This window comes from Dromiciops gliroides, chromosome 1, assembly GCF_019393635.1.
Source record: "Dromiciops gliroides isolate mDroGli1 chromosome 1, mDroGli1.pri, whole genome shotgun sequence".
Taxonomy (NCBI): Eukaryota; Metazoa; Chordata; class Mammalia; order Microbiotheria; family Microbiotheriidae; genus Dromiciops; species Dromiciops gliroides.
Genome location: NC_057861.1, coordinates 642,808,522 through 642,835,684, shown reverse-complemented (window position 1 = coordinate 642,835,684; position 27,163 = coordinate 642,808,522). Strand labels below are relative to the sequence as shown.

At 38.1% G+C, this 27,163-nt stretch overlaps 1 protein-coding gene across 7 annotated transcripts in view; it reads right to left on the bottom strand.

The window, feature by feature from the left end:
* Nucleotides 1–27,163, bottom strand: part of KDM4C (lysine demethylase 4C) — a 430,228-nt gene that overhangs the window by 15,018 nt on the left and 388,047 nt on the right. For all 7 annotated transcript variants that reach the window (XR_006353225.1, XM_043966024.1, XM_043965986.1 and 4 more), the window contains one exon: nucleotides 643–762. Coding sequence is in view for 6 of the 7 variants with exons in the window: in XM_043966024.1 (XP_043821959.1) it covers nucleotides 643–762 (120 nt within the window). In the remaining variant the exon portion in view is untranslated. The remainder of the gene's footprint in view (nucleotides 1–642; nucleotides 763–27,163) is intronic.

The following is a 27,163-nucleotide window of genomic DNA, read 5'->3' as shown; positions in this document are numbered from 1 at the left end:
TTTGCCCCAGGTAGTAAGAGGGAGAACCAGGATTCAAATTGAGGTCCCTCAACCTTCCTTCCACTATGCAGTACTGCACTGAGTTACAGCAACTTAAATCAACTTGACTTTCTGCAGTATGGACAGCTTCATAGTAAGTGGCCCAGCAATATAGTGGAAAAAATGATGGACCAGAGTTCAGAAAGACTTCAGCTGGGGTCCCAGCACTTCCTAGTAATGTGATTTTGGGCAAGTCACTTGACCTCTCTGACTCACAGTCTCTTCAGCTACAAAACAGGGATAATAATGCCCATCTCACAGAACAGTTGTAAGAAAAGGGCTAGATTAATTTCAACTGATTATTTTCTATTACCTTACACCTTCCAATTAAAACATCACTTAAACTTTCATTGGTGTTTCTCAATATTAGGGGGGAAAAGACTTTATTTGGTACATTGGCACCAAATGATAAAGCTCTAGTGTAGTTTCTCATTGTCAACCACATAGTAACTGCATTTTTAATATGTGTTTATTTTTCAATTGTGTTTTCATCATTGTATTGGATAGTGTGTATTACAATTTGGCTTTTCATTTTATTTCAGGACAAGAGAGTGCCACCTTGGTACGGAGGGTCAGCTTGGTTCACCCAGAGAACTCACCCACCTGATACATGTGAGCCACATTGGTGCCCAAGTACTTGGCTCCATAGAGTTTTCCATCAGGCCACTTCACTTGAACAACTTCTCCCTCAGCAGGTGGACCCAGCTTCAGGCAGTCTCTGCTCTGTTTGACAAAGAAAGACAGGAGGATTTTTAAAGTAAGTGACTAAGTTACTGCCTTTGAAATTTGCCACATTATCAACTTCTTGACAATTAGAGAAGAGTGTTATCTCTGTGCTTCATGCAATATGCTCCTGTATTGGTCTTTAGGGGGAGGAGGCAGGAGCCACAGGAGCACTTACAGCTACAGTTGGTGCCATAAAGTTTCAAAGAAGCCACAGAAATTCGAGCTAGGGAAAGCTATTATTTACATTTGGTATTTGACAAGGAATTTTTCAGAGGATAACAAAAATAGGCTTAAGAATAAAGATTCACTGAGAGACAGCACTGATTCAGTATATAACCTTATCCTGGAATGTGCCTTTCACATAAGTGCCAACACAGCCTTCCAAGAGTACCATACTTCTTTAGGAATACTTCGCAAATGGGTTAAATAAAGAATTAAAAATTCAAAGTATACCGGGCAACATGATGAAGCTGAATATAGTGAAATCATGCAGTTGACTAGTTTGGGAGATTTTTTTTTTGCACATTTAGCAATTCACATTTTGCTAATAGTGATATTTTTCTGATGAGGCCAATTTTACTGATTGAAAGGCACACTTGACCAGTCAAGCTATAAATGGAGAGATTGTGAGTTAGCTTTGCGATTTCACTGTGAGGCACACATAGGAAATATTTGGTTATTTACAACTAGAAGTCTGCCATGTATTGCTTTTTATTATTAGCAGAAATTCCGCATGATAGAAGAGACCCTATTTATCAGCAAAAAAGGCGACAGTATTATTGTTTGGTTCATGTCATGCATGGAAGATTTGGTGGTCCATTTCTCTGACTGTAGATCAAACACAAGAATGGATTTAGATTATTGTGGGCTGGGGCTATAAAAAAAAAATGCTGTGTTCAAAGGTCTATAGTCTATAAGAGCGAGGAAACTGGGATGATGACACCCAAGCCCCCAAACAAATTTAGTATTTTATTTCACAGTCTTTCTGGGCAATGGCAATCTGGAGGAAAAAGTGAATGGAAATTTAATTTGTGAATGCTGAAGGATCTATCACCTTTTTCCTTCTTCTCTATCTCATTTCTAAAAGTTTACATAGTCTCAATCATTCAACAAGTATTTATTAAATGCTTCCTATGTCCCAAGCACTCTGTTAAGACCATCAGAAATTATAGTTTCTGAAATACATATGTTACAATTTCCTATGTTGGCCACTATCTCAATTTTGGTATGACTGAGTGGATAACTAGCTATTGTGTGGAAAAGTTAAGATTTATTTTGGACAAAGGATGTGAGAGCATCGTTCACCAACTGCTCATTTACTATAGTAGACAGTCTGTTTTAAATTTGGAAGTTCAAATATGAAAGCTCTTCCTGTTAGTTTAGATATTATGTCACCAGGTGGTAGTAGCGTGCCATAGCAAAAAAAGTCTAAGCAATAAAGGGATAAGTCCTAGATCTGTTTAACTAAGATATTGCCCTTTAAAAAAATAAACATTTTTATTTAAAGTTTTTAGTTCCAAATTCTATTCCCGCCCCCACCCAAGGCGGCAAGCATTCAGATATACATAATACATGTCCAATTATACAAAACATTTCCATATTAGTCATTTTGTATAATAAGACTTGAAAAAAATGAAAGAATGAAAGTGAAAAATAGCATGTTTCAGTTCATTCTCAATCAATATCAGTTCTTTCTTTGGAGGTGGACAGTATGCTTCATCACCAGTCTTTTGTGATTGTCTTGGATCACTGCACTGCTCAGATTAGTTAAGTCATTCACAGTTCTTCATCAAACAATATTGCTGTCTTTGTGCATAATGTTCTCCTGGTTCTGCTCACTTCACTACACATCGGTTCATATAAGTCTTTCCAGGCCTTTCTGAAATCATCCTCCTTGTCATTTTTTATTAGTACAATAATATTCCACTATAATCGTATACCACAGCTTGTTTAGCTATTCCCCAATTGATGAGCATTCCTTTGATTTCCAAGGATATTTCCCTTTAAAGAAGAGAGGTGGTATGAAATAGAGGGTTAGGAGCTGGCCCCAGAGTCAGCAACATCTGGATTAAAGTCCTGTGCCTGGCATACACTGGCTGAGGTGCCTAGGTAAATCAGGCAGCTTCTAAGTGTCAACAGGCAACTCTCCAGTTTGCAGAGAAGGTGACAATCTACTGATAAGGGTAGTCCATCACTAGGAGCTCTTTATATTGAAGAAATCACTGTTCTAGTCCCAAAAACAATAACAAAAAGAGATGAAAAACAAAATAGAACTTCAATAAAGTAGCAAAATGCAGCTTTAACTACTAAAAGGAAGAGAATTCTTTTGGAGGAAGCCTTCAAAAATGCTTAGTATTTAACTTGAAACCTCACTCTCCAATCCTTACTTTTCCCTATCGATTCATCTTGAATATAAATTTGGAATCAAATTCTCTTCTTAGCATTTTGTCCTCAGGATTTCATGGTTTTAAGCACACCTAAAGCATTTTATTTTTCAGTGCCTGGCTAACTTTTCTCTAGGAGTCACAGATGTCTAAGCACCATATCAAGGTTGTCAAAAAATAATAAAAGTAGCTGGCATTTATGATGTGTTTTAAGGTTTACAAAGAGCTTCATACATACATACACACATACATACATCTTATTTCATTTTTATAACCCTATGAAGTGGTTAACATATGTAATGTTAATCTCATTTTACAGAAGAGGAACCTGGCACTTAGATTCAACAGCTTCTCCATAGTCACACAGTTTTAAAGCATTAAAGCTAAGATTTGAATCCAGGTCTCTACTACCTGTTAGTTTAGAGTTTTTTCTACTATATCATAATGTTCAAATTAATCACATGAAAGCCCATCCTGTCCCTTGGAGTTCTGTACTAAGGAGGAAGAAGAGAAAGAAAAAAAAAATCTATATAGGGAAAAGTTTTGCTGCTTAGAAAATTGTCCCCCCTTCGCCACCATGACATTTAAAAAAAAAAATCCAAACAAAAGTTGGCATTTTCACATATGCCCCCAACAAAAGATTTGGTTACAGTTATTTGGAGTGTGATTCACATATAATACTTCTTTAATTGGTTCCACCTAGCAACAGCTTCAGCTCACACATGGTCTCAGTTTGCTAAAAATTGCTTTCTGCAAGTACCTGTATTCCTTTATATAGACCTGAATATTCTGAGGGGAAAAAAAAAATTGAACAAAACTTTTGAACAGAGATTTAAACTTTTTATCACATGTACACAAAATCTTTCTCAAGTAGTTCTAAGATTGATCCTCTAGCCCTAACCAACTACAAACCATCAATACAGTTAGAATGGCATAAGGATGAGAAACAAAATGGAGGAGGCCATGCACACCAACCCTTCTGAACTGGTCAGAGCTGTCAAAGAGCACTGGCTACAATTCTAGGCTTCTGAAGGAAAGAAGGATGGGCATCCTTGGCAAGGACTGAACAAGTAAGGTTGTAAATAACCCAAGAGCTCAAAGTTAAAACAATAAGAAGAATTAAAAGAACTTGTATCATCAGTGCTAAGGAGAGGCTGATGTCATGATTGGATATCATAGACTTCGGTGCTACCTGCAAAGAAAGAGCAGCAACACTGCCTGCCTCAAACTACATCCTTGCACCAGGAAAACAGGCTTGCTGAGGTCACATCTGTGGCATGGTGAATGTTTATTTCAGTACTTCAAGGGTCTGTGGTTTTATGGATATTGTAGACCTGCTACCTACATAGATGACAGCTGATGGTGTTCCAGAGTTTTTGTGGCAGAAAAAATCGCTTTACAGTAAAGTACTGAGAGAGAAGCTTCCTGAACTTAGATTTGCTCTGGTCTTAAGGCAACTCATCCGGTAGGTGAACCAGAACTACACATGAAGAAAGATCAGCTTGTGCCTTGCTAGAATAGTTTTCAAGGACCCACAATTACTTTTCTTTCATGAAGGAGGAAGTTTGAGGATAATGTGAATAATAATATGAATTCAATTGCTCCATTTTACGTGAGGCCGAGGCTAACTCAAATTTATAGAGTAATTAAGAACGCTATTGAGGTTGGGAGGAAGGAAGGAAATAAGCATTTATTAAGTACCTGCTATGGGCCAGGCACTATATTGATCCTCACAACAATCATCAGAGGGAGGTGCTATTATCTCCATTTTACAGTTGAAGAAACTGAGGCAAGTGGAAGGTTAAGTGATTTAAACCAGTATTTGAGGATGGATTTGAACTCAGGTCTTCTTTACCCCAGGCCCAGGGTTTTATCCATTAAGCCATTTAGAGGCCTTTAGGTAGTACAAGAATTGTTATTATCATTTTACAGATAAGGAAATGGAATGAGAGATTAAGTGATTTACCTACTGTCCCTTCAGCTGGTAAGTCAGTGGAGACATTTCCTAACACAAAGCACTAAATATACTTATTCTATCCTGATCTACTATGTCCCATTAGCAATCTATGAAGCCACTTCTCATATGGATACTTTTTGTGCTAACTTAATTTTCCCTATGCAGGTGTGCCACTAAAATATTTGAGGAACTTAAGTGTTTAACAGATTCTTCCTGGTGGTTCAAATAGGTACTCCAGGATACAGTAATCTCCTTGAGTCACTTAAAACTCCCTTTCCTCTGGGTCATGCTGGGCTGTAGATTACATACATTACCCTGAGAGGAAAAAGGAGAGTCACCAGAGGAGAAAATTAAATAGGAGTAAAGCAGGTCCAAACAGGAAGTGTGGTTATAAAGTATAGAGAAATAAATACTAGAAAGGTCTTCTTCAAAGCTCCCTTTCCCCAACAATGTTGCCAGTCCAAAAGACTTTTGGAGTTCTTTTACAAACTGCCTTCAGGGCCAGGAGTAAGAAAACAAATTTCATTGCTTATTAAAACAATACTAAAACCGGCATAAATACCTAAACTGGCTTTTCCCAGTGACTAGATCCACTCTAAAAGGAATAAGATTGGTGACCACTGAGGAGATTCCAAAATAGATGTCATATGCTCTAAAAGCATCCCCCAAAGAAAAGGGCAAAAAGTGTTTTCAACAATGACAACAGATTTGGAATTACTTAAGAACTTTATTAGGGATAAATCTAATTTGGATTTATTCATATTTTGTCAGACACACCTCATATATACAAAGAGGCAAAAACAGACACCTAATAGCTGAATTTAACTCAGTCATTAGAATTGTTTCTCTCAAGTGTCTCTTAGATTACATAAATCCAGAATACCTAATATCTGTTGGTCAGGTTGAAATGATTAATTTGGTTTTTTTGGCCACCTTTCCATGATAGTGTATCTCAGTTTTACATTTCTATACTTCTGGTATATTAGAAAAGGAAAATTTGAATGCATCTACTTCATGCTTTAGTATCTAAATGTATTTGTTACTGCTTAGGAAATAATGTCTTTTTAAGCCTTAGATTAATGGATCACAGCCAAAGTGCTTCCACAAAGACACTAATTATCTTTGGAAGAATCTAAGTCTGATTTGTTATTTTTCTTTTAAATAGTTTTTTGTTTCTTTGGTTTTTTTTTAAAAGAAGAACATCATTTAATGTTACTCAAACCGGGTCCCATGGATAGAGATGCTATGCTACAGTGACTTCCATTTGGCTTCCTAAAGCATTCAGCTGGGGATCTTTAGTTTTTTGTTGTTTTTTTCCAGAAGTGTCATTTGGCACTTGACAAAACTCATTTTCTAAAATATATTTTCTTCCTCACATAAAGAATACATTAAAACTTATTGGTCAAATCCCCATGTGCTGATTAGTTAGAGAACAATTTTCCTTTAGCTTTCCACAAGATGCTTTAGAAATTCCAGAAGGTTTTAAAAGTACATGTCAGAATGATGGTATTTTTATGCTGATATATTATTCAGGAACTTTTTAGAGGTCTTGTAGAATACTTAGGGTCAGACTTGGGAGCAGTAAAACTTGGCTTCAAGATCTGCATTTCACACATTGTACCTCTGTGCCCACGGGCAAGTCACATGGCCTCTCAGTGAAATAAGGTTACAGTCTGCATTACTGGAAGGAGTTCCGTACACCATAGATTTGGATCCTTAATATTATATAGCACTACACCCCAGAAAGTACACTTGTTTAAAAAAAAAAAAAGATAAGCAACCTGGCATTGTAAAAAAAACCACCACGGATGTTACATACTCAATCTTTAAAAAGAATAAATTGTTAAGGTTAATTTTTTTAAAATTAATTTTGGGCTGCTTCTTTTAAAGTTAGGATAAGAGTAGTGTTAATAAGCCAACCTAAATGGGTCACTGAAAAAGGGATTTAGGATGGCAGAGTTCACTTCAGGGCAATGAAGAGAAACAGCTCTAAAAATGTTTTATGATGCACCAAATCACAGACTCATGGGGTAGAAAGGAACATTAATAAGGTCATCTACTTGCTTTGGGTAGGCTACTCTGCAGCCTCATCACAATGTACTATATCCTTCTTTACTGGATTTGGGACAAAGGAGGCCACCTTGTGAGTATTTAGTTACCAGAATGCCTATATTTAGTACAGATTCCTACAGTCTAGCATAGTTTCATAGCATGGATTAGAATAGGCCTATAGTGAGGCTCTAGCTCTGGAAGAGCAACCTGTTTTTTTCTTTTTCTTTTTTTTTTTTTTTGCGGGACAATGGGGGTTAAGTGACTTGCCCAGGGTCACACAGCTAGTAAGTGTCAAGTGTCTGAGGCCGGCTTTGACCTCAGGTCCTCCTGAATCCAGGGCCGATGCTTTTATCCACTGCGCCACCTAGCCACCCACAACCTGTTTTTTAAAAGAGCAGAGAGGATTAAGACCACAACTTCTTTTGTGTTTAACAAACGTGTCTAGATAGTCTTTCTCATGAAGCTTACCCAAACCTCTCATATTCTAGTTTGAACAGATATTGTCTTCATCTGTTTTCAGCATGAAGCTATCGTCAGGAGGCAATACTTGCAGTTAAGGGGCAATGATGTCAGTCCCAGACTTGTTCTCAAGAGCTGTGGTCATGCCACCGTGAGAAGCAGAATAATTAAAACACTTTAAGCTGGAAGCAGCTAGTACAGCTTTATTCTGCCCTCACCTGTGTAGTACATAGAGAGAGTGGCCTAACCATCGCCCCCCCCCCCCAAGAGGAGCTCAACTCTTCTGACCCCCAAAGAGCCTATATGATATTAAATACTAACCATAAGCACAGTTTCCACATCATCCTTTCCTGTGCCCATAGGTTATCCTCCTTTATTTTCATAACCCTTCCCCCTCTATATTACATTCGATAATTCAATAAACATTTGTTAAGTGTTTACTATGTTCCAGGCTTTGGGCTAAGCACTAGAGATACAAATAAGAAAACTCCTGCTCTCCAGGAACTTACAATCTAATGGGGGAGACAACACACAAAAAGGACCTGAAAAGCAGAAAGTAGGGGTAGGGACTGGGTAGCTACCTGGAAGTGTGATGATCCATAGAGACCAAACAGAACACCTGATGGAAAGAAGGGTTAGCTGGAAAGTTGAGACCCTAGCCCTCTATAAAGGAAAGCTCTGGGAGAGTTTAGGATTCCACCCTCCAGCCCCCCAATAAGAGGAGAGAGGACGCTGAGGAAGTTGAGAAGGTGTTGAGTATCCAACACTGATTCATTCAGCATAATAATGAGATTTCCCTGGAGTCCAGGGAACATATATGTCTACATAATTCTGTATTAATACATACACACACTTTTGGGCATAGAAATCTCCCCATCTGGAGATCCTAAGGAAGGATCTTTCTTTCCTTCATCAATCAATCAAATAATAAGTAATTATTAAATGCTTACTATATGCCACATAAGTACAAGATGCTAGATACACAAAGACAAAAAATAAAACATTCATTGATTTCAAATAATTTACATTCTATCACAGGAGATAACTTGTACCCATAGAAATGTGTACATATATACAGAATGTACAATACAGAACATGTACACACTGAATAAATAAATACACAAGACATATATATATATATATATATGAATATGATAATTTAGAGAGTGAGGGAACTAAGCAGATATTAAGAAAGGTTTCATGCAGAAGGTGGTACTTGAAATGAGTCCTGAAGTAGGGACTTACACCTTAAAAGATAATGGTAAGGAAGAAGCACATTTTAAACTGGTGGCCACAGCTGGTGCTCATCTATAGCTCATCTATCCTAGATATCCTTACAGTCAAATTTTCTTTGAGTTTGCTTTGAAGTTCATTTAATCCAAATGAAATCACTCACGATTCTGGTAATTTATCTATCAAATCCTAGGTCATTTACCTACTTTTTTTTCCCAATAAACTGAGTGCTTGTTCTTTATAATGTTGCAACACCCAGATTTTTTATTCTTTGGGAGTGGTCTTTACATTTATATTGTAGACATTGTGTATGTTGTTCTTGTGGTCCTATTTATTTTGCTTTGCATTAGTTCATATATACATATTTATCTTTCCATGCTTCTCAATATTCAAGTCATCATTTCATACAGCTCAATAATATTCCTCTATATCCACATCAGTTTGCTTAGCCTTTCCCTAATCAATAAACATCTACTTTGTTTCCAATTCTTTGCTACCACAAAAAATGTTAGTATAAGCATTTTGTGTATATGGGACTTTATTTTGATCAAAGACCTCCTAGCAGGTATTTACCTACTATTGAAATCTTTAGGTCAAAGAATATAAATGCTTTAGTAACTTTATTTTCATAATTCCAATTTGTCCTCTAAAATGGTTGTATGGGTTCACACATCCACCAATAACATGGTGATGTGTACCTACTTTTCCCCAAAACCCTTCCAAAATTGACTATTCCCATCTTTTCTCATCTTTGCTAATTTGATGGGTGTGAATTGAAGCCTTAGGTGTTTACTTGCCCCCCCCCCCAGCAATGAGGGTTAAGTGACTTGTCCAGGGTCATACAGCTAATAAGTGTCAAGTGCCTGAGGCCAGATTCAAACTAGGGTCATCCTGACTGGTGCTTTGTCCACTTCACCACCTAGCTACTCCTTTTAAATTTTTTTTAAAGGGGCAGCTAGGTGGCACAGTGGATAAAGCACTGGCCCTGGATTCAGGAGGACCTGAGTTCAAATCCAGTCTCAGACACTTAGACACTTACTAGCTGTGTGACCCTGGGCAAGTCACTTAACCCCCATTGCCCCGCCCCCCCAAAAAAAAGTGGTATAAATTTTTTTTAGTATGCTTTTATTAGTGTTCTGGATCATTTTATATGGTTTTTAATACTTTACAATTCTTTTGAGAATGGTTTGCTTATATACTTTGATCACTTATTTACTGGGAATGGCTTTTGGTTTGATTAATACATATATGCATTGTGTACATATATATTTATTTTAGTTGTCTACATGTTTTGGATGCCCTGCCCTTACCCAAGATATTTGTCGATTATTTCCCCATTCCCCACTTCACATCTTATCATATATTCATTTATTTTGTTTGTGCAAATGCCTTTTGATTTCATGGAATCAAAATTATCTACTTTATCTTCTGTAATTGCTTTTTATTTTTTATTTAGTTTATCTATAGCTATGAAAGGTATATAATCTGCTTCTCTACTAATATTTGATGGCATGAACTTTAATATTCAGGTTGCATATTCATTTTAAATTTATTGTGAAATATGGTATATAAGGTTTTTAAGGCTCATTTCTGTCACACTATGCACCAATTTTTCAACAATTTTTATCAAATAAGGAGAGCTTTAAAAACCTGTAGGGGGGCTTTTTGCTTATTGAATATTGGTTATTGGGTTTCAATGTTTCTGATTTTCTCTGGTCTATTTGGATTGATTTAGTACTCTTTTACCAAATACCAAGTGATTTTGAAGAATGTTACTTTATAATATAGTTTGTGGTCTGGAAGTGCTAGTCCTTTTTCATCTCTAATTTTCCTCCCATTAGTTCCCTTGATAGTCTAGATCTTTTGTTTCTCCAAATGATTTTTGTTATTATTTTTATCAAGTTCCATAAAGTATTTATTTGATAATTTGATTGACATCGCATTAAAACTATAAAATGACATTAGGATTATAGTAATTTTTATTAAAATGGTACAACCCAACCATGAGCACTGAATATTCCTACAGTTATTTAAATTATTCTTTTTCTTTAAAAGGAATGAATCTATACAATTATTTTGTGTGCTTTGGTAGACCGATTCCCCAATATTTTAAGCATTTGAGTTATTTTGAAAGGTATTTCCCTTCTATTATTGCTTCTTGCATTTTATTATTATTTTATAGTACTGCTGTTGATTTCTGAGGGCCTACTTTGTAGCCTGCAGCATTGTGGAAGCTATTAGTTGTCTGAATTAGTATATCTACTGATTTTTTAGGATTTTCTAAGTAGACAATCATGTCAATTACAAAGTATAGTTTTATCTCTTTTTAAGCTATTTCTTTTGTCTTATTGTTACTGCTAGCATTTCTAGTACAACATCAAATAATAGTAAATAATACACAGAGGGTAGAGGGAAGGTGGACAAAGTTAACTTCTGCTACTTTATCCCACAGAATGGTGGGGGTGAGGAGGGCAGGGGCTGGGTGTGTTGACAGAAACCAAAACAGTAGCAAGAAAATTGCTGAGCTCAAAAATCAGGCCCACATACCTGTGGGCGTGATTGAGTGGCCCTCCCCAAGTCTGGGAGCTGCTTGAGGTCACCGTACTGAGTAGACATTAGTATACATTAAAGATCAGCATTCTCTGCCAGTAAACCTTCAGATTGTTACCTTGTTAGACTTCTTGGTGTCTTGGCCTTTGAAGAGAGCTGCAATTACTTTAGCTCTTGTGCATAATTCTTATGCTGTAAAGTTTTTGGAGGCTGTGAGGATCGGAGACAATGTCTAGTCTTTCATCTTCCTGTTTATTAGCAAGTCATTGCTTTTTTTTTTTTTTTAAGTGAGGCAATTGGGGTTAAGTGACTTGCCCAGGGCCACACAGTGTCTGAGGCTGTATTTGAACTCAGGTACCCCTGACTCCAGGGCTGGTGCTCTATCTACTTCGCCACCTAGCTGCCCCAGTTTTTTAAAGGGACAGTTAGGTGGCAAAGTAGATACAATGCTAGACTTGGAGTCAAGAACACCTCTGTTCAAATTGGGTACTTGCTAGCTGTGAAACCCTGGGCACATCATCTAACACCTGCCTGCCTCAGTTTACTTAACCATAAAATGGGGATGATAATAGCATCTACTTCCTAGGGTGGTTGTAGAGATCAAAAGAGATATTTGTAAAGTGCTTTGTAAAGCACTATATAAATGTTAGTGGGAAATGAGAGGGACCTTAGAGATTAAATCACTGTGATCTCTCAAAGCTCTAATAGTATATGATTCCATAAGATTTTTCCTCTATTGGAGTCCATTTCAGCTCTGCCTCAATTTCAGTAAATTTTGGATGAGGCTTCCTTTGTGACCTTGGACAAGTCACTTCCATTCCTCTGGAGTCTAAGTTTCTTCTTCCATTAAATCAAAGAATTGAATGTGATGATTCCTAAAGTCCTTTCCAGCTCTACAATTATATCATGATGGCTTTGTTTGGGGGGGGGGGGGGGTGTAGAAGTGAGATGTTGGCATTCTTTATGTAGAAGTATGGGAACAAGGATTTCCTTATGTAGAGAATACATCCCCAAAGCCAGAAATAAAATGTGAGCAGGTCCATTCTACTAATGCTCTTAATTCAAGCTGCATCTGTTGATGGTAGGTTGGTCTACATTAATTTCAGTTTAAAAGATTTACGTAGTCACATTTGTAAATCTCATAAAGAGTAGGACCAGCATATAATTACTACTAACATCTTCAACTGAGACAAGTTTGTCACATAGAGCAGACAGATAAATAAGATGGTTGAACAGAAGATAATGAATCAATTTATTTACTCAACATTACTACCCTTTGAGGGATGGAAAATTTGGGGAAACTCCCGAATGATTTTTATTCTGTCAAAAGCCTGTCAAACAGTGAAAAATGTGATGTGCCATTAAGGAGATTTTTGCTTTTTGCATATCTGAAGACATTGTGAATGAAAATGAGCTGCAGATAACGTACCACTGTCAGATTTTAGCCAGACAAGAGTTTTTAATCCACAAAGGCTTACATTTAGCTTTACTGAACACACTCACGTCTAGAACATGTCATGCAAAACTATGTTAAGAATTACATCTTGCCCCTTTTCTGATAGTTAATAAACCTTTGGAGAATATTCTTTGCTATTCTGTTTTATCTACTTAGGACATGACAAACTTAACAGTGATCTATGACACTTGCTAAATTAATCTGAGCCATTCAATGAACACTGAACAGCCAATTCAATTGCCGTGTTGACTAATATGACCTTTTGCCAAACCTGCTGTAGAAGGCATATTGGAAACAAAAGTTAGTTAATTTCTTTTAAAAAAAAACAAAAAACAAACCAAAAAAACCCCAACAGAACCAAATTGGCAGTGACTTCTGTGCAGACAACTTTAACAAAAGCCAAAGTCTGCCAAATGGCTATGTAAAGTCTAAGTTAGAATGTGTCTGTATGCACGTGTTGGTGGTTAGATTAGAAATGTCTTAACCTGTATTTTAATGTGAGGAAGGGAAGAGACATAATATCAGGGATGACATTATGGACTTCAGTCTTCAGGACTAAGGAGTCCTAGAGAAGAAAAAAAGTGACAATTAACTGACTTACAAGAAGAAGGTAAAAAATGGTCACAATCATCACTAACAATCAGAATGTAATCTTTAGCTTTAAAAAATTCCTATAAAATTTCAGATTAGAAAAAGACCTCCCAACTACACATAAATATTTTTTTCTCTTTTAGGTAAAACTTCAATCAAAAAACCAAGTGCTTGAGCACAAAATAATGAAGTATTGTTTCTCAAAAAAACAGAATTGGTTTTTACAGTATACCCATTGTGCAGAGCATTCTGAGTGATAAATGACTAGGGACAGGTCTGGACATGTGATTTCATTGTGAAAAATCACCCATGACCAGTGAAAATCAGCATCTTTTCTAGAACCGAGAGCTGGCTTTGAGCTTTGAGAGGTTAACTTAACTTGTCCAGGGTATGTCTCAGAAGTCAGACTTAATTCAAAGGTACCTCTGACAGCAAGACCAACTCTTTGTCCCCTAACAACATACTGCATTTTGAACTATAGGTATGCTGTATAAAACAATGGTTTGGGTTTGGTTTTGTTATTTTGCACAACCCCAGCCCCACATCTATTAGACCTAATTTTTTTCAATTCAGAACATCAATAATAGGCTACCTGGATTAAAGAAATTAGGACTGGGGATTCATTCAGAGAAGCATCCCTAATGAGCTCATTAGACCTGATCTGGAGAATTGTGTTCAGTCCTGAGCACTCTGGCTTAAGAAGGACATTGGTAAACTGGAGCATGTCCAGGGTAGGGCAACCAGGAGGACTTTAGGTCAATGTTATGTGAGGATTGGTTAAAGGAAGTAGGCATTCTTAGCATGGAGAAGAGAAAACTCAGGGAGAATATGATAGCTAGCTCCGTGGATGTAAGGTAGTTGTCATATGGAACAAGAATTAGATTTATCCTGTTCTGGCCTGAGGGAAGAGCCAGAAGCAATTGGGGGAAGGTGAAAAGAGGAGAATTCAGGCTTGATAGCAGGAAAGACTTCCTAACCATAACAGCTGTCCAAAGCTAGCATTTCGTGTGGCTGCCTTCAAACTTGTAAAGTATTATAACGGGGACTCATTGAGTGTATGGGTTGGGTCAGATGGTCCCTTAGGTCCCTTTCACCTCTCAAATGATGTCATTCTGTGATCATTATTTCCTCTAGGTTGTAACATTCTTATGAATCAATAATCAGCATGACAGTAGATAACCAGTCTCAAAGACTATGTGACCCTGGACAAATCCCTTAACCTCTCAGAGAGCTGTTCTGTTCTAGGCAGCTCTTAAGACTATAGCTTCAGAGAAGGTAACTACCTATCTTGGTAGAAGGAGGATGCTTAGCCAGGAACTCTCTTTGGTAGCATAATGAAGTCTATGGAACCTTTTCTATGAAAGTTCAAGGACTTCCTGAAATCCATCAGGTTAAGAATTCCAGTCCCTATCACACACATATACATATGGGGTGTGTGTGTGTGTGTGTGTGTGTGTGTGTGTGTGTGTGTGTGTAGGCAGACATATTTAAAATTCAGAAACTAGCTTCAATTAAGAATACAATTTAAAGAGTAAAATGAATTCATTTTAATGTATTATGAAATGTGAGAGGCAGTATGGCATAATAGATGGGTAGAAAGCCAGCCTCAAAGTCAGGAAGACCTGGGTATAATCCTGCCTCTCAATCACACTGGTTGTATAAGCTTGGTCAACTCACTTAATGAAGTAATTGCTACTGACAGCTCTCCAAGTGGCAGAGCAGGTCCACTGGTAGTAGGAGCTTCCCTGTAACAATTGGTCCCAGGACCAATTGCCCCCAACCCTCCCCCACTTTGACCAAAAAAACCCCCAAAAAGTGTTTTAGAAATAATAAACCAGGACATATAAAAATCACATATGAAAAGTTAACATTAATTTTCTTGCGCAATTTTTTATGAAAATAGGCAAGAAGAAGAAAAACAGTTTCTGGGTTTAATATAGATATGTATAGTTGCCCTCAAAGTATTATTTGTATTAGGCCTATAACAGTAAGAGCTTCTATTTAAAATGCATCTGATTTCCTTATAGCATCTCTGTCATTAGATCTCAGGTTTGTTCAGTAGTTCTAGTATAGACCCGGTCTTACAGTTTTTAACATTTTTTTTTTGTGGGGGGGGGAAAGAGGGGGGAGGCCAGGGCAATGAGGGGTAAGTGACTTGCCCAGGGTCACACAGTAAGTGTCAGGTGTCTGAGACTGCATTTGAACTCAGGTCTTCCTGAATCCAAGGCTGGTGCTCTATCTACTGCACCACCCAGCTGCCCCCGGTTTTTAACATCTTAGCTATTTGAAGTTATAATGCAAAAGCTAAAACTTGACATATTTGTCAATCACTTGTTTTAAGGTAATAAATCAAAATAGTTAAATAAAAGACTCGGTTTAATTCTCGATTCTGGAAAAGAAAGAATGAACTAATAAATGAGCTGCAGGGCTTCATACTTCTTTATTAAAGGGTCAAAAAATCATAGCTTTAAAACTGGAAGGAACCTTTGAGGCCACTGAGCCTAAGCCTTTAATTTTATAGACATTAGAAGTACCAAGAATTTAAGTGACTTGCCCAGGGTCACATGTCTCATAATGTCTGAGGGAGAATCTGAACCCAGATATTCCTGACCCCATGACCATTGCCCTACCCACTACACTATGCTTATTGTTCATTTGCTTCTGAGTCCACAAAGGGCACCTTAGTTAATATTTTTTTTTCTCTAAAGCACATATCACATATGCTTAGATTCACTGGAGAAAATTACCTTTGCCTGAAATTATGGGGTCTAAAAGCTGTGAATATGTAGAAATTATCATTATAATACTGTATAATTACACTGTTTAGACTACACAAAGATTCCATGAATATAAAGTACTTTTATAGAATTAGTTAAAAATCTAAAACACCTGTGATTTAGGAGAATGCCAAGTATTATCTTCTCTTTTGTAAGGACAAGGAAAATACACTGAGGATGAATGGTTTGCAGGAGCAGACAAACCAAGCTAATGATTACAGCTGAGACAAAAGCTTTTAAGCATTTTAGTCTTATTTTTCTATATTTTTTAAGAGTGACTTCTGGGGGCAGCTAGGTGGCGCAGTGGATAGAGCACCGGCCCTGGAGTCAGGAGGACCTGAGTTCAAATCCGGCCTCAGACACTTAACACTTACTAGCTGTGTGACCCTGGGCAAGTCACTTAACCCCAATTGCCTCACTAAAAAAAAAAAAAAAAAAAAAAAAAAAAAGAGTGACCAAGAAATCAAAAATAAATACAATTTCTCCTGTCACCTTACCTCCTTTTTTTTTTTAAATCACTTTCAACAATATGCTTTGGCTTTGCTATCCAACTTGAGTAAAATAGTAAAATTAACTGATGGTCCCTCTGCTCACTCCATGAAAATCTGTTGACCTCTTTCAAACTAAATATTCTGGGAAATAAAGTGAAGACTATTACTTATAAGCTATAGGTAAATAGTATTGACACCTATTTGGCATGTATATTAAACAACAATAACCCAAGTTCAATCTATGTTGAATATATTTATAAACCTGCCTTTAAATGAGAATAGATGTAATCTGGTGACTGATTTGTAGATACCTTATCTTCTGGGAAATGTCATCAATTTAGGTGATAGAGACAAGTGCTTTAGTACCTGGGGGTGGGATGGAGTTGGAAGATAATGTAAAATAACTTGTAAACAGACCACTGCCGACTCACCTCAGGAATCTCATACCCTTAAGTCATTGTGCTTATCTATATCAGAGAAAGAGGAAGCCACTGAAGAAAGTAGGCAGTTGATAAACAAGGAGGCTGCAGCCAGGCAAGTGATGCTTACTTGTCAAGGGTGGAAACCAGAGGGAGTAAGAAGATTTCAGAGATTTTAAAATCGTACTTCTTAGTAAATACATTGTTTCTCATTTCAGGAAGAACAGAAGGATCACTGAGGTTTTCTGACATTACATAAATAGGATGTGGCCATGTTTTCCGGCAGTGAATTTAGGATGAGGACTAAATGATTTTCATTCTGCTTTTATTTTTGATAAATGAGAACTAATCCACTCCTAAGGCTCTCTTTAAGCAGGGATTCATAAAATGATGCCACTGGGTCACAGCTTCATTGTAAATGTTCACAGAAGAGTATGATGAGGTCACCAAAAAGCCTTTCACTTGAGCTACTGCCTGAACCTGGGTCATTAGAAATGAGAGGTAATAGCATGAACTCCCTGTTCCATTTGGCCCTCTCTTTATACTGCTATTATTAATGTCACAAATGGTGGATTTGTCAGTGTCATGGAATTGAAACAAAGCATAACGTTAATCAGAATAGGCTTTTGGAGAATATCTTCTGTTTTTGTTTAAATCAATATTTTCACCTAAAATGAATTTTTAAACAGGAAATGAGACCTTTGATGAACATGCTTTCACATTCAGATACAAATCCAAAAGGAATCTTTATGATCCTGGCTATAATTTTGTAAGAGGAAAAAAGGGTGCTGAGGCAGTCTCCTAACATGTAACTTGAATGGATACAGAATAGAGGAGTTTTGCTCTCAGCTGAGTTACTCCCTGTGAATTCTCAGTTGCTTTACTGATAAATTTCCTTCTCTGTAAAATTAAGGGGCATTGGTATTATATCCCCTCAAGGTGTCTTCCAGCTCCACATATAGTGATCCTATAACTTATAAATAAATAATTTATATACTGGCGCATGATCTTGTGCCTGTGGCCTTGAGCCACCAGTCAAAACTTCTCCCTTCTCCAAGGCAACTCTGAGTTGAAGACTAGTTGCCTATCTTTATTTTCCATTTCCTCAATGAGATCACAAGTCTGAATTATGTATATCAATGTACGTGTATGTATGTGTAATATGTAATAAGTCACCTACTAGACCATGAAGGTTCTATGTAGCAATGGTATGCATTAATTTTTAGGTAGTTTGGGACCATTATAGAATATAGCTATATATTTTTGTTTTTTAGGCTAATGAGAGGCAGCATAAGGCGCATATCCCTTGTCATTTGCTAGTTCAGACCTTCATCACTTCTTTCCAGGCTACTTAGATTCCTAATTGTTCTCCCTGCCTCTAGTCTCTCCCCATTCTGATATATCCTCTACTCAGCTGCCAAAGGCATATGACAACCACATCACTCCTGGCACAAGAAGCTTTAGTTGGCTGCCTAGTATCACTAGGCTAAAATAAAAGCTCCTCTATTTGATCTTGAAAGCCCTTCACAATCAGTTTCTAATACATCTTTCTAGATTTCTTTCCCATTACTACTTTCAATCTAGTCAAAACCAAGACAATTCAACAAGCAGTTACAGAGAGTCTGCTTTGTGCCAGGCATTGTGCTAAATGCTAGGAATACAAAGGAAGGCAAAAACAGTTCCTGCCCTCAAGAAGCTCACAACATAATGGGAGGACTGGAAGAGAAGCATTGTGCATTCCACTATGTACAAACCAAATGCATGCAGGACAACCTGAAAATAATCTTAACAGGAAGCCACAAATATGAAGGAGCATGGATTGTAACTGCTAATAAATGGCTGAATGGCTGTTCCTCGTGCACCCAGATTGCATGCCTTTGCACAGGATATCGGAATGCTCATTATCACAACCAACACTTAGAATCCCTACCTTCCATTAAGATTCAGCTCAGTTCCTCCTCTGCTATGAGGCCTTTCCTGATTTCACACAAGGCACCCCAAACCATTTTGGTTTTACTTTGTGTATTTTTTCTTCCTGTTCACTTATCTATGTGCATGTTGCTTCCTCCAAGTAGATGATAAGCTCCTCATGGGCAGGGGCTTTTCTCTTGCGCGTGTGCGCGCGCGCGCGTGCATGTTTGTCTCCAGTGCCTAGCACAATATCTAGCACCTAACAAGTGTTTAATAAATGTTGGTTGGACAAAGTTGAATGTAACTGTCAGTTATGAGGAGAATAATAGTTACTAAATGACAGTGGTGGTTTTTTCCACTTCCTATTTTTGATCTAAACTATTTCCTATAAAGTTTTATCCATTCTGCTTTTCCATAGAAATATAGTCTTGTGTTATATGACTACCGAGAAAGACATTTGCTGTGCTTCAGCTGTGCAGCTTAAGTCAGGTTGACCCCAGTTCCACATCACATTATATCATGCTCATTACGCTGCATGTAAATTTCAAATGGAACTAATGGCCATAGGAAAATATGTAAGGAAACCTAGAATGTACACTACTCCAGCATTGGTTATTTTTTGTCATTTACATGCAATGTGTTACAACTTTGCCCAATCAATTACTTGAAACCATTCTTACTACTAACTTTCCCTGCCCGTGAAAGGTCAATTCATTAAATGCTCTAAAGACAGTGAAAGAATACTGAGCCCTTATTGATCTCCCAGCCTTCATGCATACCCCATGTTAGAAGCAGATTCAAACAAATACATACAGCAAATGTATTATAGTACTTTGCATCAATGCAGAATCATGGAATTTTTATAGCTGGAAGATTACCCAGTTGAACCTTTACCATTTAGAAATATGAAACTGAAATGCAGAAAAGTAACTTACTCAAGGTCATATTGCTAGGTAAGAAGCAAGTAAAGAAGAGAATCATCTTCTAAATGAGTAGCCCAGCCTCCATGCATGATCCCAAAGGGGCATATTTGGACCCCAGGGGATGTGATCAATCAAATAGAGGGTGAGAAGAACAGTTGCATTGTGAACCTAATCATAGAGCTTGTCTCCAACCCTCCTACCTACCCATTAAAATCCATCCGTGATGCAGTAGTTGTACAAACACCCAACTTGCCATAAGCTTATTAAGAGAAACTGAAACCTAGGCAGCTAGGTGGTGCAGTGGATAGACCAACTGGGCCTTGCATCACTAAGACCTGAATTCAAGTTTGATTCTTAGACTCACTAGCTAGCTGTGTCACCCTGAGCAAGTCACTTAACTTTGGTCAGCCTCAGTTTTCTCACCTATAAAATAGAGGAGTTGAACTTTATGGTTTCTGATGTCCCTTCTAGCTCTAAATTTATTTTCTTATGAAATCTGGCAATGCCGCTGGAAAGAATGGGTCAATCTACTCTCCTAAGAATCTACTCTACCATCTCTGTAACTTTCTAAACCAACATAATCCTCTCTGGGCAACATTCCCTTATTTTGCCTCTAAACAATGGGAAGATCTATATTTGGATTGTGATAGCAAATTTTTGAGCAGAAGAGTAGCATGATTATATCTATGTGTAAGAAAGATTAGAGAATAACAGTAGCTGGCAATGATATGGTACTTTCGCATTTGTGGGGTGCTTTAGTGCATTGGATCCTCACACCTGTGCTATTTCAGATGAAGAAACTAAGGTTTTTAGAGATGAAGTGAATTGTCCATGGTTGGACTCCTAAGTGTCAGAAGTGAAATCTGAACAGAGGTCATTTTGATCCTAGTGCTTTCTCCACTACCCCATGATGTTAAGATATGTTAAAGAGATGGGGGCAATTAGGTGGCGCTGTGGATAAAACACTGGCTCTGGATTCAAGAGGACCTGAGTTCAAATCTAGCCTCAGATACTTGACACTTACTAGCTGCGTGACCTTGGGCAAGTCACTTAACCCTCACTGCCCCACAAAAAAAAAAAAAAAGATATGTGAAAGAGAAACTGGAGGGGGAATGGAATAGAGTTGGCAAAGACCTGTTAGGAGTCTGATTGCAGGCAGGTGGTAATTAGATCCTATAGTGGGACAGTAGCTATGAGGATACAGAGGAATGGAAAGATCAAGAGATTTGACTTAGGGGCAGCTAGGTGGTGCACTGGCCCTGGAGTCAGAAGGACCTGAATTCAAATCCAGCCTCAGACACTTGACACTAGCTGTATGACCCTGGGTAAGTCACTTAACTCCAATTGCCTCACACACACACCCCCCCAAAAAGAGAGAGAGAGAGATTTGACCCAAGTGGAACTAAGAGGAACTGATTTGATAATTAATGAAGTGACAGAGAAAGAAGAGCCAAAAATGCCATAATAACTTTTTCAACATGGGAAACCAGGTGGTGTTACTGACAGAGTAAATTCAGAAGGAGTAAAAAAGTAAAAGAGAAACTGTGGACAGGCTGAATTGGAGGTGCTGATCTTAGGCAGAAATGCAAAAGTCCAACTTTTAGCTGCATCTGCATGTTTGTGCAACTAGAGTTTAAAGAAGGCTGAAGGAAGAGATTTTTGGAATTATCCGTGTAGAGATAAGAGTTGAAATTGTGGGAATAAATGAGTTTGTCAAGGAAAACCATTCAGAGAAAAAAGGAAAGGGCTGAAGACAGCAGCTTGGAGAACACACTGAAAGTTCAAGAGAATGGAGCTAAAGAGACAGAGATGGTCTAGTTAGAAATGTAGAAAGAGAACCAGGAGAGTGTGGCCTATCAGAATCCAGAGGTGTTGGTTTCCAGAAGCACTGGTGGGTTGAGAGGCAAATTCAAGAGGCCAAGGAAGATAGGAACTGAAAAAAGGTCACTGTGTTTGTCAATTCAAAGGTCATTACTGAGTTATAAGAAGGAAGTTTTAGTTAAGTTGTGAAGCAAGAAGGACCACAAAAGAAGGGGATGGCTGATGAGGAAGGAAACATCAAGATATATATGACTTTTTAAAGAACTATGGCACCTATGAGGGAAAAGGGACGGTAGCTGGATGAAATAGATGGATTGGAGGAAATCTAAATAATGGAAAAAGAAATGCTTTTGAACTTTTACTTCTTTTTGGCAGAAAACTGGGTTATTTTGGAAACTTCAGAAACGCATTTGTCTTGGAGTAGCATTTGGTAAATAAATGTTTAATGTACTTTGATAGTAAACTTTGATGGTCCTCTCATGGTCTGAGTAGTTAATGCAGTTTCTCAAAGTACTTCATAACAATATTTTCTAAGAGTGGTTTATACACCAAAGAAAGTCTAGTCTTCTGTACCCTGCCTGTTTAATTATGCCCCCAACTCATTTATACTTTCTGTCTCAGTATCTACAAATTCTATGGTTCATAAATGTACAGTATAATCCAAATAAACGGGATTCTTTATCCACTTAGGATTTCCTGTATGAATGGGGAATTGTAGAGCTCCTTTAATGATCCCAAACATCTCCCAGAAACAGAGGCATCTTTTTACTAACTGTATTTTATCAATGTTGTATGACTTTGCAACATCTCACATACTCAACTTTCTCTCCTCTCATAGTGCCATCACTGTGGTGCAGGCCCTCATCACCCACACCTGGATTACTGCAATAGTCTACTAGAGGGTCTGCCTGCCTCAAGTCAGTCTGTCTCTCTGCTTCCACATGTTTTTATAAGATTTCTAGTTCCAAATTTTTCTCCCTCTCCCCATCCCTTCTCCCTCCCCCCTCCCCAAGACAGAAAGCAATCTGATATAGGTTCTATATGTACAATCACATTAAACATTTCTTTCTTTCTTTTTTTTTTTTTTTTTGCGGGGCAGTGGGAGTTAAGTGACCTGTCCAGAGTCACACAGCTAGTAAGTGTCAAGTGTCTGAGGCCAGATTTGAACTCAGGTACTCCTGAATCCAGGGCTGGTGCTTTATCCACTGTACCACCTAGCCGCCTCCCACATTAAACATTTCTGCATTAGTCATGTTGTGAAAGAAGAATCAGAACAAAAGGGAAAACCTGAAAAAAGAAAACAAACAAACAAAAGTAGAAACAGTATGGTTCAATCTGCATCCAGATTCCACAGTTCTTTTTTTCTGGATGTGGAGAGCATTTTCCATCATGAGTCCTTTGGAATTATCCTCAAGTCTCTCTTTGCTCTATCTTCCATTCACTGACTAAAGTGATTTTCCTAAAGTGCAGACTGATCATGGCAATCGCCTAATCAATAACCTCCAATGTCTCCCTGTTGCTTCCAGGATCAAATACAAAATCCTGTTTTGCATTCAAGCTCTTTCTAATCGAGGTTCCTTTCCTTTCCAGTCTTCTTACACCTTACTCTCCACTGCATACTCTTTGATCCAGTGACACTGGCCTCGTGGCTGTTTCATGAACAAGACATCCCATCTCTCAATCGCTGTCATTTTTTCTGGCTGCTCATCATGCCAGGAATGATCTATCTCCACTTCTATGCCTACTGACTTTCCCAGCTTCCTATAAGTCCCAACTAAAATCCCATGTATGGGCTTCCATACTACCCTCTAGTTTATCTTTCATATGATAGCATGGTAGTAAGCAGAGTACTGGAATTAGGAAGGCCTCTGTTTATCTCATCTCTGACATAATAGGAGTCTGGCCATGGACAAGTCACAATCTCTAAGAATCTTAGTTTTTTCATCTGAAAATAATACCCAAAGTTATGCTAAAGTGCTATATCAGTGTAAGCAACCCTTTCTTACACATAGATCTAGACATGTCACTCCTCTGCTCAAAAATTTGGTGGCTCCCTATGGATCACCAAATAAAGTTTAATTTCCCTTGTCTAACTTTCAAGTCACTCCATAGTTTGGTGGCATCCTACTCTTCCAGCTTTATTTCATGTAACTATCTTACACACACACACACACAATTTCTGCTAAATTACTTTGATGGGAATTACACATTCTCTAACCCCTCAACTCTTACCCTTCAAATTATTTCCTATTTATCCTTTATATGACTTTTTGGTACATGTTTGCTTCTTGTCTTCCCATTAGATTATAAACCCCTTGAGGGCAGAGACTGTCTTTTGTCTTTCTGTTCCCCCAGTGCCTGGCACATAGCAGGTTCTTAATAAACGTTTATTATTTATTATTATTATTATTATGCCTGAGTATCTTGGAACGCTAAATAGAGTATCACTCAGCAAACAATGGAGAATCACATGATGAATGTATGTGGGTTACAACATGTGAAAGGATATCATTAGAGAGGCCTGATTAAAATAAAGACGGGTTGATTATGTGGTAAGAAGTGGAGATAAGCTGTACCTAGACCATGAGGTACACTAGTCTTCTTTCCCCAAATCAGGAATGATAAAAGAGCACCAGAAGGTGGCTGACTTCAGGGAGGGTGTTGACAGGAGTCATGCAGGATGGATGTTCATAGATGTATGTCCTGCATTACCAGAGGAAAGATCTACATGGATGAGACCACAGATCCTTCTGAATACTGAGAGCTAGGGACCTAAAGAGCATCTTCTTCTTATCTTTTCTGACTAGGCCTCTTATTTCATAGGTATAGGGAGCTCCGGCTGAGGAGACTCATGACTGTGGACTGGTACCCTGTTCTGTAACTTAAGGTATTACAGATCTTCCTGGGACACTCCGGATTTCTATGTCCAGAATGTTAGAGGCAGGACTTCAACAACCCAGTTCTGCCCCAATTTGAGGCCTGCTTTCTGCCACTATGCACACTGCCTCTCAAACCATCAGTTCTACTGAAAAAGAAATTCAAAGCCTTTGCCAATCTGTACAAGTTATGGGGAAGGGACTAATCTAACAATAAGGGGAAGGGAATAATCTATGTTCTAGGCACACTATGCTAAGCACTTCCCAAATATTATCTCATTTGATCCTCACAACAAGCCAGCAAGGTAGATACTGTAACTATCCCGATTTTATGGTTGAGGAAAATGAGGCAAACAGAGGTTAACTGACTTGCCCAGAGTCACACAGGTAGCAAGTGTCTGATGTCACATTTGAATTCGGTTCTTTTTTAGGTTCAGCACTCTATCCACTCTGTCACCTAACTGTCCCATTAACAGTAGTCTTATATAGAATACTATCTATTATTGCTGTTATTTCCTAAGTAGTTTCCCTGATGCTGGTCTCTCCCTTCCAAATGATTCTTTACAACACTGCCAGAATATATCTCCTGTTCATTATTTCCCACTCATGTTTCAAAATTTCTAGTACTATCCCATTACTTTCTGGACAAAGTTCAAACTCCTTGCCTGTTCTATAATCTGGTATCTCCCCATATCTAGTAGTCCCCTATATGAAGGGCTCCATTTGAGACATAGACTACCCACTGCAGTTAAAATCCATTTGCTGGATTGGCCAGTGGATGTCCCTGAGTTCTCTTCCTTTGCTGGGTGGGGTGGGGGTAGGGGAGGGGTCAGGAGAGCCTGATTCAGGCTAGTATTCTAAGTGCATAGTGTGCTAAGAGAAGACAGAGGCCCACTGGAAAGGAGAAGGATTCTTGACTTATCTTTGACTTTGATAATGGTTCTATGTTAGGAAAAACAACAACAAAACAACTTAATTTTTGCCTGATGTCCATGTCACTCTGAGTGCTTGTAGGGGAACTAAGTATTCCATTTTGGGGAGAAGTTCCTAAGTGCTACCCTGTTGAGGCCAGATAAACCAGATTTATGAGAAAAGTGCCATAAGCTAAAGTCTTTGAAGTGAATCATATATTGAAGTTCCTAATCTTTCCCTGGGTGGGAACACATGGACCAGAGAGATCTGTGGCAAACCCCTAAAGTTTGTCAGGGGCCAGGCCCTCTCACCCATGGGTTACTTCTAGCATTTAATTATATATTGCCTTATGGCATCTATTGTATTATTTTGAATTGTTAATTAATTTTCATGGTAGACTATGAATTCTTTGAGAATAGGAACTATCTTCCACTTTTTGGTATTCTCCACAACACAAATACATTTAGTAGTGTGATGGTTAAAATCTAAATGTGTGGTAGCCTTAAATTAGAAGCTTTAGCACCAGTCTTTGGGCATTAAGCATTTATTCAAGCATATTCACGTGGAGTTCAGAAAGTTAAGAAAAGGCCTATCTAGCCTAGAGTTCCAGCCTGGGCTGGTCCTTCCAGGCCTCCACCACGAGCCTGCTTCAATCATGGGCTCCCTTAAACTGAGTGTGGAAGCTTTTTATAGGTCTGGAGCAGAGGCGGTTCTTATACACTGCTTTAAGTTGATTGGTTAGTGTCATCCAAATCCATTGGTTCACTGGACTGGAAGCTCCAAATCCCATTATTTTATCACAATAGGCTTGAAACATCTTGGGTTAATGTCTTTGGAGCTTTGAGTCTTGCTTTAGATATGGTGAATAAAGTTCTGGAAATTAATTCCACTACTCTCAATACAGTACAATCAGTATTATTCTCAATAATTGAAGATGAGACTCCACACATTGAGGAACCTCCAAGCTTAGAGATACAGCAAAATACCTGTCCCCTAAGAATGTTTCAAATTCAAAGTAAAGAGATATAAAGGTAGGATAAATGTGACGAAAAACACAAATGAGAGCATGTCTTTATTGTAACCATTTAAACTATAGTGCAAGCTATGAGGGCAATGATGAGCTTTTCCTGAATAAACTGTCAGCATTTCCTGGTAATATCTGTTGTAGGCAAGGACTCTTGCTTAAGAATTAGGGAAACCTAATAATGAATTTATGGCTCTGTGGCCACAGTACTGAAAGAAGGCAATCACTCTGAGTGGGTAAATGGCCTATCAGGCATATATGCTAAATACTAAATCAATATAATGTGCCTAATGTGATATTTCTGGTGATGCCTCAGCATCTCATCATCTACAAATGAGGAAACTGAGGGCTAGGAAGGTTAATTAATTTGTACAAGGTCATATAAGTAGTAACAAAGCCAGGAATTCTAACTAAAGGCCTGTGACTTCAAGTTCAGAGTGTGAGTGAGTGAGTGAGTGAGAGTGTGTGTGTGTGTGTGTGTGTGTGTGTGTGTGTGTGTTACAGTACCACAATGGGATCCTTTAGGATTTAAATATACCACTGAGCATAGTCACTGAGAGGG